Genomic DNA, 11,690 nt, shown 5'->3' with positions numbered 1-11,690 from the left:
CAAACTCCAATAAATCCCTCCCAAAACAATATTTCGTAACACATTCTGACCTTTTCAATCTTCAAAGTTTCTAGTGACATTCGGGGAGAAATTACATGCTGCAACATGGGATTTTCCCTGAAATCATTAAATTTGTCACACTTCGATTCCTGGAAACATTCTGAATATGCACAAACTTATTAAGAATTTCTGAGAATTATTCCTAGAGAATTATTCCTAGAAGAGGAAATGAATTCCTCGACAATCCTTTTCAAAATAGTATCCTCAAAAGATTAATATCTCGTATTAGTACCTCGAAGTATAATAGTATCCTCGAAAGATCTTAATGAAAAGACTAGTCGATTGCTTTCAAGTTTCTGACGACAAATTGGGAAATTCGCCTCAAGAAAATTCTGTCCTGTGAATAAATACCGGTTTCCTCGACAATTTGACCGAAAACTAAATATTTAATATGAATTTGGAGTTAGAATAATCAAGACTCTCAATCAAACTCCACTAAACCCCTGTCGAAACCCCATTTCATAACACATTCTGACATCAGCGAAAAAAAAAACAGAATTTACCCGGCAAGCCGGGTGAAAATGTAGGTTGAAAGAGCCGGAGAGAGTTCGAGAATTGAGGCTCACCGACCCACGCCTCACCAACTGTGACTGTAGTGTGTCAAAGAAGTTCCCGGACGATCAGTTGCGAAGCACCTTTCACAGAGTACAGAGGGAAATACCATTCATTTACCTATCCTCGCATCATTACGACGTCTCGTCGATTCCCAGAGTCTTTCCCATCTGCTGTTGCACAATTTCAGCAGTTGATTGGAGTTGATGAGGAGTTCAGTGTTTCCGCAGGGAAGTGATGTGAGGGATTTTCGAGGTGCCAAAGTGGGAGCTGTTTAGTTTGGAATTGTGGAGTGAGGAGACGGACGTTAGCATGGCCACATCACTGAGTTCAGTGTCCCACTGCTCTCGAACGAAAGTGACGAGACTCGGGAAGAGCAGCCTTGTCCTCGTTGTTCCGTTGTTACTGGGTCTCAAGAGCGAGGCAGTCACGAGTACCGTTCAAGTTCAATGGAATCAGCGAGGAATTACTCACTGCGATTTTCGGAGGCATGAGGGGGTTTACGGGGTCGCGGACCTGCTGAGGTATTATTTGTGACGAAACAGTGGTTTTGAGGATCAATTCAGCAGCGAAGTGGTAAAACGGTTCAAGTCGACTTCTTTCCCGCACTGATAGAAAGGATTAGTTATTGTTAACGAATGCATTCCGTTGGAGATAAGGGGCTATTCGGTCTCATCAAATGTTCGTTCGTTAATAGTTAACAAATGCATTTTCAAGGACGCTTGTTTGACTCGATTTTCACTTTTCAAGTGAACCGTTCGTTAACTATTAACGAATATTCATTTGGTCATATTCAAATCTACCATTCGTTAATAGTTGACGAATCTCGTTTGGAATAAATGAATCAGTTTATCAAGCAGTTGGGTTTTTGAGGAATATTTCCGAATTCAAGGGAGTTAGCGAAATTTTCGTAACAACTTTTTTTGTAGAGCGAATTGAAAGCTGTAAAAAAGGTCGGAACAGAAATTTTTTATCTGGATTAGATTCCGAGATATTCATTGAAAACTGGCCAATGGTCAAAATTGACTTGTGCCGTTTTAGCACTTCGCTACTGCATCTCGTCAATTAACTTGAATTTTTAGTCAAGAGATGAATATTCACCCGAATGTTCTGGATTGCTATCGATTTTTGTGGAGTAGTTGTACTTAAATCTACCGATTCTATTCATTTTTTCATCAAATTGTGAATTTTCAATGACGAAATTACTTGATGGAAAAAGTTGAAATTCCATGGACCGTTTAGCAGTAATTTTTAAGGGAGCGGTATTCAATTCGATTTCGGCAGGAATTAATTATAAAAATTCAAATTTCACTGAACGTTCAACGGAATCCCAAATTTTTGAGGACCGAATTTTCCGAATTATTTAGGAAGATGAGAGTTTCCAAACTTACTTGAATCTTCAATTAATTTGGAATTCACCAATTTTTTCCCCTGAGTTTTCCTAATGTCTGTTAATTTTCAGAGAATAATTAAATTGGAATTCAGAATTTTCGTTGGTTTTTTCATCAAATTGTGAATTTTCAATTTATTACATTATACAAAATATCCATTATGAAACAAAATATCCATTAATGTATAAAAAAATACATTGTAAGAAATTTTGCTTTATCACTTAATAAAAAATTTAATAATGAATGTTGACCGGTCTAGGGATAAAAATTACAACTTAATTCCGGAATACATCAATATCACTCTGAAAACATTTTGCAAACCCCCGATTTCAGCGAATGAAGTCGAAAGCACTCTTCCAGATCTTAAAATTCTCCGCAAAAAAAAACATTTGATATTTTATCCTCAACCCACTAGTCCCTGAAACATTGACAAATGACGCAAATGACGAAATAATGTTTTGATTCATCCCTTTGTTCCCGAAAGTTGTATGAACGATTTGGCATCACAAATGGTGGGTCAGAGATTCTCCAGGAGAATCGATGAGGGAAATAGGTTCCTCCCAGCATCGAGGAGGACGGACTCCTACGGATACGTCCGGTATCCTCCCCATCCAGAACGACGAGACTACAGGCCCAATTCTTTGGTAAAAATGATGAAATAATAAAAAGAATGAGTTCATTTGAGTGTTTAAACTGTTGAAACATGGGTTGCGGCGCCATGGTTTCGTAAGTCTCACTTTCCACCAGATATATGGAAATCGCCCACATGACGGGTTTATGTTCACGATTGAAAGGGGGAACTTGTTATCAACGATCATTAATACTTTCTTTAATAAATAGAAAAATATGTTTTTTATTTCATTCGTTTTATTGATTACCACATTATTTCAATCGAAGTAGTGCAGTACTTCAACAATTTTTGTTGTTGAAATTTTTCTCTACATTCGTAGTTGCATATTAGAGATAATTATGCATAAAATAATGAAAATGTTGAGATTATTGGAAATTGATACCTTTTTAATCAATTATTAATATATATTAAATTCGTAATTAATTAATTTTCATTAAAAATGTTTTCAGAAAACGATTTCATGACAACAAAAATCCAGAAAGTTTAGATAATTCTCATGATTTTTTTTATTTCACAATTTCAAAATTTTTTCATTAAATGAGAGTTAAATTAAAAAAAAATAAGATGTAAAATATAATTCTAATGAATTGAGTACAAGTTTTTTCAAAGTTGAACATTGGAAATAATTACGAATAAAATAGTGAACAAGTGTGATTATTAAAAATTGATACCTTTTTAATCAATTATTAATACATCATAAATTCGTAATTAATTTATTTACATTAAAAATGTTTTCAGAAATCAATTCCATGACAAAAAATAATTCTAGGAAGTTCAAATAATACTCATGATTGTTTTTATTTCGCATTTTTACAATTTTTCTATTAAATGAGAGTTAAATGTTTAAAAATAAAAAATGTTGTAAAATATAATTCTAATGAATTGAGTACACGTTTTTTCAAAGTTGAACATTACAAATAATTATCAATAAAATAGTGAACAAGTGAGATTATTAAAAATTAATACCGTTTTAATCAATTATTAATACATAATAAATTCATAACTATTTTATTTACATTTAATTACCGTTATTTTTTTTGTTTCACATTTTCTAAATTTTGTTCATTAAATAACAATTAAATATTTAAAAACCAAAGATATTCTAAAATGTCTCACGTCCTTCGATTAAAAAATCAGATAATTATGAATCTTTGAATCCATAGATCTAACATATCAATTAAAAACGATATGTTATCTAGTACCGAGAGTCCCTGTACCCGGATAATCTCCCATCACCACACAGATACCCACCAGCACTGCCACCGGGCTATCCCCTCGAACCCACCTCGAATTACAGTCCCGGAATTTTGGGTGTCAACTTGCTCGATGCACTGTCCTCCATATCACAATACGACGATCGTAAATGCGTTCCCAGAATTCTCTGCGAGGTTGCCACCGGTGTCGTACCCGGTAATTCCGAGTACAAGCAGAGTTACGGGGGCTTCGGTATGAACTCCCTCGTCAGGTCAGTTGAGTCTGAATTAATTGCACCCACGAGACTTTGGAATTCCATTATTTCGGTGATTGTTTTGCAGTTTGTTGACGGCTTTCGACGTCGGAGGATCATCGCCACTCCTGACCTTTGGCAAATCCGCTTTGATGGGATATACCAACAGAGGCAATCCAGATGTCTGCTATCGACAGTATCCAAGATGCCCCAGAGAACCCAGTGCTGTTGTTGATTATCTCAACAATCATAATGGTGGATTTTTCAGATTTTTTAGGAATAGAAATTCAGGTAAATTTAATTAATTAATGAATTCATCCAGAAATAAATGAGTGAATTGATTTATCAATGAATAAATTGCATTAATTTATTGTCACACGCAGGGAAAAAATACAGAACTTTCTCGCTAAATTTTCAGAAAAATTTTCATTTGAGATTTATAACAATTATGATTGTTTATGTATTATTAATTTGAACGGAATTGAAAGATTTATTCTTATGTCTGTGCCCAATAGCGCGGCTTAATTCAAGATTTATAATTTTCAATTGGTTTTATTTGAATTTAGTTTGATTTTGTTATTATTCTTCAGTTGTTTCAAATATAATTTGAGGCATTTTTTGATGAAAGAACGAGGATCCTTGTAATTTTAAGTTTGGATTTCCAGTCAAAACTGGCGCGATAAATTGATTTAGTAACAATAATAGTTTGGAATACAATGACGCGGAATAAATGTTTGATATAACTTTGAGTTGAATTGAGGTTGATTCACTTCAATTGGCTGAACGTCTGAACGTGAAGTGTCCTTTTCCCTTTGCGTATTGGTACGACAGTCTTCAGGTAGTAGACCCGCATATAAGGGTCTCACTGCAGGAGCATTTTCAAGTTTTCTGTTTTCAGCTGTAGTTTCCATGAAGAAAAGGATACGCTACAGTTTTTCTCTTAAGTCGGAGGCGGTAAATACTCAAATGTAACATTTTTGTTGATATTTGGTAGCTTCAGAACGACAGATCCATGATATCTGTTGAAATTAACAATTTGGAACATGTCCTCAATACTTTCAAGATAATTAGTGCAATATTCAGTTCTACGACGATCTTTCATCTGGTTTATTTTATCAGTGGCTGGAATGCATGAAAAGTTCATAAAGTTGGTTTTAATTTCGTATCAAAGGTCTTGGCTATAGAGCTGCTGTTAATCACCGACCAGCGCCCCCTCCAGGCTTATCTGGCCCTGAGTCTGATCGCAAAGGTACGGGTAGTCTGAGAATCGACGGCCCATCAAACAATCCCAGTGATCTAACTGCCTATGAGGGCATCCTTCCAGAAGCTCATCAGACAAAGGAAGTTGTTTTCCCTGACTCTTCATCTAAGAGAGAAGCTAAATCACTGAATTTCAGAGACCAAATCTCCTTTTTTCCTCAAGTAACTATGTCAATCAAAGCCTCAAATCATTCACTTCCTAATCACGATGATTTTATTTCAGTGAGGAGTAGCAGAAATCAATCTTCAAACATTCAATGGATATGATTTTCAATAACTTGAGATCCGCAGGGTGAATTTCAACAAGATTTCCTTTCATTTTGAAGATAATTTTTCAGGCTTTAAAATGAGCCCCCACTCGTTCAAATCGCATCATTAGATCACGAGATATTGACGATTTGCGAAAGTCTATTACGAACGTAATTTCATCTTCAAGAAGAATGGACTCATTACGTTTTACCTTCACCAAAAAAATTAATTAAAAAATAAAGTATTTATTAATAAGAAAAGTCTTAAACTTTGATTACCTCCCAGAGGCACATTGTGTGTACCAGAGCCCTTGAAAACCAAAGATTTTATTTCAGTGAATAATAACAGAAAGGAATCAATCCTTAAGTCTTCTATGAATATGATTTTCAATAACTTGAGATCCGCAGAGTGAATTTCAACAACTTTTTTTTTCATTTTGAAGGTAATTGTTTAAGCTTTAAGATGAGCCCTGACTCGTTCAAATCGCATCATTAGATCACAAGATATTGATGATTTACTTAAGTCTATTCCGAACGTAATTTCATCTTCAAGAAGAATGGACTCATTACGTTTTATTAAAAAATAAAGTATTTATTAACAAGAAAAGTCTTAAACTTTAAGTATTTCCCAGAGGCACTTTGTGTGCACCAGAGCCCTTGAAAAATAGTTGCGTCTCGTGGGAAAGTTGTTCCTTCACCTCGGAGAGAAAAACTTTTACCCCTTAATCCACTTCCCCAGTCACCTTAAGATACTTGTCACCCTGGGACCACCTATTCAAGCCTAAAACCCGTCCAAAGAAAGAGGATCTTTTCTTCACCATCAGCAAGACCTCATTGGAGTTTCATTGTTGTGGAGATTGAATCCCCAGTTCGGTGTTTTCACTTCTTTGAATGGAATTGGCTTCTGAGCCTGTTTCAATGCACCAGGTGGCATTCCATCGATGCACCCGTGGGCTGCAGCAGGTGGCGATAGACTCAGGTCCCACGGAGCGAATATCTGGAGCGAGGAGCCCTCGCAAGGTGCCACAGTTACGTTGGGGGTGCCTTGTGCATTGTCACAAGGCGATGCACCAAGTGCACACGACGTGTCAAATACACTCGGAGATCCAATTGTGGGCTCCATTATCGGATGTATTAAGCGGCTGGGAATAATTAGGGCCGCGGAGGGGGCGATAACTACTGGGTAATGCATGTGGAGAGTAAAGTTGGATAAAAATTACCTCGAAAATCGTGACAAATTTTATTATACGAGGGTAATCGTGAATTGACATGTGATTCAGTGAAAAATACTGGTTTTTAGTGCATATCTTACGACTGTCTCGGTAAAAAATACATCTGTGGCTGCAAAAATTATTATCTCGTTCAGTAAAATTTCCCACAGCGGCAGAGGTTTGTTTATTTTGTACTGACGAAAGTGACTGCTTGAAAAATTGGAGCAATTATTCGCGTTCACTGGGATATTTTTTGATAGAATACAGGATAAATTTTCCTGGGGAAAAATCACTCTGACGTTTAGTAAATTTTCCCGGGCCACCGGAGTAAAATTCACTATGTATCTCGCACTGTTTCTACTATTTAAGGTGGAAAAGTACTAGAAATCGAGGTTGCTCAACGATTACTTGACTTGTTTCGAAATTTTTCTCTAACTGATTTCTTCGTGATTTTTGGGGAATCCGGGAGGATTTTTTATTTATTGAATGTTTTGCTCAAATTCTGTGAGAAATATTAGGAGAGATTTAGAGATAATGAGCTCCGGCCAAAGATTTCTTTATTGTAAATAAATCATAGAAATTGTGAAAATTGCTTGAAACCTGATTTTTTATTAGAGTAGCGACATTTGACGACGACAAAATTCATTGTGAAAAAATAATTGAAATAGTTTTGTTTTCTTAAGTTGTTACGATTTCTAAAAATAATTTAGTAGCGAAGTGGTAAAACGGTTTAAGTCGATTTTCACTATTGGCCATTTTTCAGTGAATATCTCGGAATCTAAAAGAGATAGTTAAATTTTTGTCAAGATATTTTTTGTAGCACTCAATTTGCTTTAGAATAAAGTTTTTTACGAAAATTGCGTTATCTCCTTTAGATTCGGATATTTTCTTCAAAACCTCAACTAAGAGATAAGTCTACTTAAACCGCTTTACCACTTCAGTACTGAATTGCTGTACTGAACAATTAATTGATAATTATGGATTATTCTTTATAAAAAAAACTCATCATCAAAACTTGTCAATTCCTTAATATTAAAATATTTCCTAATGAAATAGCCAAAATCTCTAAGAATAAAAGGTTTCAATAAAACGTTTCAAAAATAATTATCAAATTCATGTGACACATTTTTCATTTTTCATTGCAAATTGTGTCAACAGCTCCTTGAAAATAATTATGAAAAAAATCCACTCGACGCTCCCTCCAGCGTCATTATTTGACTCCAAAGGAATTACATTACCCAGATACAAGGAACAAACTTCAACTGAAAGCGTCCCAACCACCAGGTACCTTCGAAGTTGTTCCTTGACCCAGTTTCATCGCCTCGAGAGACCCTACTGTTTACACTGCGGAGGGTGAGGATTATCCATCTGGGATCTCTGGCCGGAGGGCAGCAGGAACTTTCGAGGCATGGCACCAAGAAATACACGTGATTTCAACACATGTCAACGAAACCCCAGCCCCTGAAATCACATCAGGCAAAATATCATTCTTGAAAATATTTTGTCCCATCGTGTCAACAGATGACTGCAATTTTTTCAGGGAGAGTCATCAGGCAAGGGCAGCCCTCCGTGTTTTGGATTTGTATCAAAAAGCTAATTGTCTCGGAGCTGTCAGTTGCACCCCACTTAGCCCTGTCCACAGCACACGCCCCTTCAGGGCACTGTCTTGTCTCTCGAAATAGTCCCCCCCCCCCTCACCTCGATGCACGCCACCCGTGAAAGTCTACACCACGAATTATACGCCACAGAGGACTAAATAATTATATCCTGTCCCCTATTCGTTTTTTCGTTACTTCGATAATGCGAGTATATTTATTTGCTCGGGCGGTATCGATGGTACTGTCGGGGATGGGAACTTGTTCACTTGGTGGAGGATTCTCTTTGATTCATTGTCGACTTTTTGATTTATGGGAGAGTTATTGGAAATTATTGAAAATTTTTGGGGGAAATTTCCGATAGCCCACGCACTAAAAAATTTCATAGAAAAACCTAGCGAATTTTGATAGAAAATTCTATTGGATTTCGATTGGATTTCTACTGAAAATTCAATGCATTTTATAGAAAAATCAGTTGAATTTCATGTTTCTATACAACTTTTTCCATTGAGACATTTCCATAGAAAATATCTTAATCAAATAAAATGTATAGAAAAATTGACTTGATTTGATTTCTCCTATAGAATATTTTCCATTGAACGGTTCTATTAAAAAACACGCGCAGAGAAGCTGCGGAATTTTTCAGGAAAATCTGCGAAAAACTAATAATAATAGAAAGTTCGATAGAATTTTCTAGCGAATTAACTAGGTTTTTCTGTGAAATTTTCTTGGACGTAACTTGCTGAAAATTTTTATCAAGTGACTGTTCCAATGAACTTTTAAGGAATTTTTTAATTGAAAATTTATATTACAAAATTACAACACATATTACATTACAAATTTTGTCATTAAATTTACATTTAATGAAAAAATCAATGGAAACAGTGAATTTCAGGTCAATTATTTCATGAAAATTAATGGAAAACTGGAAAATCCAAGTGAATATATTCTTAAATTCTAAATTGATTAAAAAACCCGCCTAATTTTTTCATGAATACTCATATTTTTATTGAAAATTCGAGTGAAGAAATCCTCATTCCTGTTGCTTAATTCCATTGAATTTCCACTGAATTTAAAAATTCCAATGTTTATTTTTCCAACTACAAGTACTGAATCAAAATTTGACTAAATCCTACTAGTCATCAGTTCTGAAATAGTTTAGAAACGATTCGTAAAAGTAAACCGTCAGAATAACTCAATATCGAAATCAATTAATCCCTGTAAACGTAATTGTACGTTTTGATCGAAGTGGAAATGTATTTTGATTTCTCCACTAAAATTAACAAGAAACATCCGCAGTAAAAACCCATGACAAATTGACTGTCCCACCTCTTCATAAATTCCAAATGAAAACATGAATTATTCGCGACGATTGTCACCGATACAAAGTGTTCACTCGAAACTTTCATGACATTGTATGCAATTCACAAAGTGGAAACTTTACACCCACCAACTTCGGTCAATTTTTCCCCACGAATGAGTGCGCGAACCGCATGATTCGGTAGTTCAGTGGCACGAACACCTGTGACACGCTGGGGCTGCGGAAGCGCGCGTGTTTCGCACAAAGTTGCTTGGATATTAGTTATGCAACAACGAACACGANCACAGAGGACTAAATAATTATATCCTGTCCCCTATTCGTTTTTTCGTTACTTCGATAATGCGAGTATATTTATTTGCTCGGGCGGTATCGATGGTACTGTCGGGGATGGGAACTTGTTCACTTGGTGGAGGATTCTCTTTGATTCATTGTCGACTTTTTGATTTATGGGAGAGTTATTGGAAATTATTGAAAATTTTTGGGGGAAATTTCCGATAGCCCACGCACTAAAAAATTTCATAGAAAAACCTAGCGAATTTTGATAGAAAATTCTATTGGATTTCGATTGGATTTCTACTGAAAATTCAATGCATTTTATAGAAAAATCAGTTGAATTTCATGTTTCTATACAACTTTTTCCATTGAGACATTTCCATAGAAAATATCTTAATCAAATAAAATGTATAGAAAAATTGACTTGATTTGATTTCTCCTATAGAATATTTTCCATTGAACGGTTCTATTAAAAAACACGCGCAGAGAAGCTGCGGAATTTTTCAGGAAAATCTGCGAAAAACTAATAATAATAGAAAGTTCGATAGAATTTTCTAGCGAATTAACTAGGTTTTTCTGTGAAATTTTCTTGGACGTAACTTGCTGAAAATTTTTATCAAGTGACTGTTCCAATGAACTTTTAAGGAATTTTTTAATTGAAAATTTATATTACAAAATTACAACACATATTACATTACAAATTTTGTCATTAAATTTACATTTAATGAAAAAATCAATGGAAACAGTGAATTTCAGGTCAATTATTTCATGAAAATTAATGGAAAACTGGAAAATCCAAGTGAATATATTCTTAAATTCTAAATTGATTAAAAAACCCGCCTAATTTTTTCATGAATACTCATATTTTTATTGAAAATTCGAGTGAAGAAATCCTCATTCCTGTTGCTTAATTCCATTGAATTTCCACTGAATTTAAAAATTCCAATGTTTATTTTTCCAACTACAAGTACTGAATCAAAATTTGACTAAATCCTACTAGTCATCAGTTCTGAAATAGTTTAGAAACGATTCGTAAAAGTAAACCGTCAGAATAACTCAATATCGAAATCAATTAATCCCTGTAAACGTAATTGTACGTTTTGATCGAAGTGGAAATGTATTTTGATTTCTCCACTAAAATTAACAAGAAACATCCGCAGTAAAAACCCATGACAAATTGACTGTCCCACCTCTTCATAAATTCCAAATGAAAACATGAATTATTCGCGACGATTGTCACCGATACCAAGTGTTCACTCGAAACTTTCATGACATTGTATGCAATTCACAAAGTGGAAACTTTACACCCACCAACTTCGGTCAATTTTTCCCCACGAATGAGTGCGCGAACCGCATGATTCGGTAGTTCAGTGGCACGAACACCTGTGACACGCTGGGGCTGCGGAAGCGCGCGTGTTTCGCACAAAGTTGCTTGGATATTAGTTATGCAACAACGAACACGATCAGGCGTCATCCGCGGGGGGAGGGGGGGGGCAGGGGCACGTCACGTATTTTCTGAATACACATGTACAGTATGTACTCCTAATCTTATTCCATTAGCCGTCGGCATTATTTTCCACCCGGTTCGAGCAACATCAAAGTGAAGTGTGTGGTATTGTATCGGTGATAATTCCACGTTATTAGGAGATGAAGGAAGTGCGGTTGTACACTGGGTGACAGTGTTCTAGTAGCTGTCGTTGG

The 11,690-nt window shown here is 35.5% G+C and overlaps 1 protein-coding gene across 1 annotated transcript; it reads left to right on the top strand.

Moving 5' to 3' along the window:
* Positions 1-325: 325 nt before the first annotated feature.
* Positions 326-5,608, top strand: LOC107037955. Its single transcript, XM_015256793.1, has 6 exons — positions 326-399; positions 891-1,136; positions 2,488-2,647; positions 3,834-4,099; positions 4,170-4,372; positions 5,253-5,608. The coding sequence occupies exons 1-6, from the start codon at positions 326-328 to the stop codon at positions 5,606-5,608; spliced, it is 1,305 nt and encodes a 434-aa protein (XP_015112279.1).
* The last annotated feature ends 6,082 nt before the right edge of the window (positions 5,609-11,690 follow it).

This window comes from Diachasma alloeum, unplaced genomic scaffold, assembly GCF_001412515.2.
Source record: "Diachasma alloeum isolate Michigan unplaced genomic scaffold, Dall2.0 Dall_scaffold_00276, whole genome shotgun sequence".
NCBI lineage: Eukaryota > Metazoa > Arthropoda > Insecta > Hymenoptera > Braconidae > Diachasma > Diachasma alloeum.
This window is presented reverse-complemented; position numbering and strand designations above follow the sequence as displayed.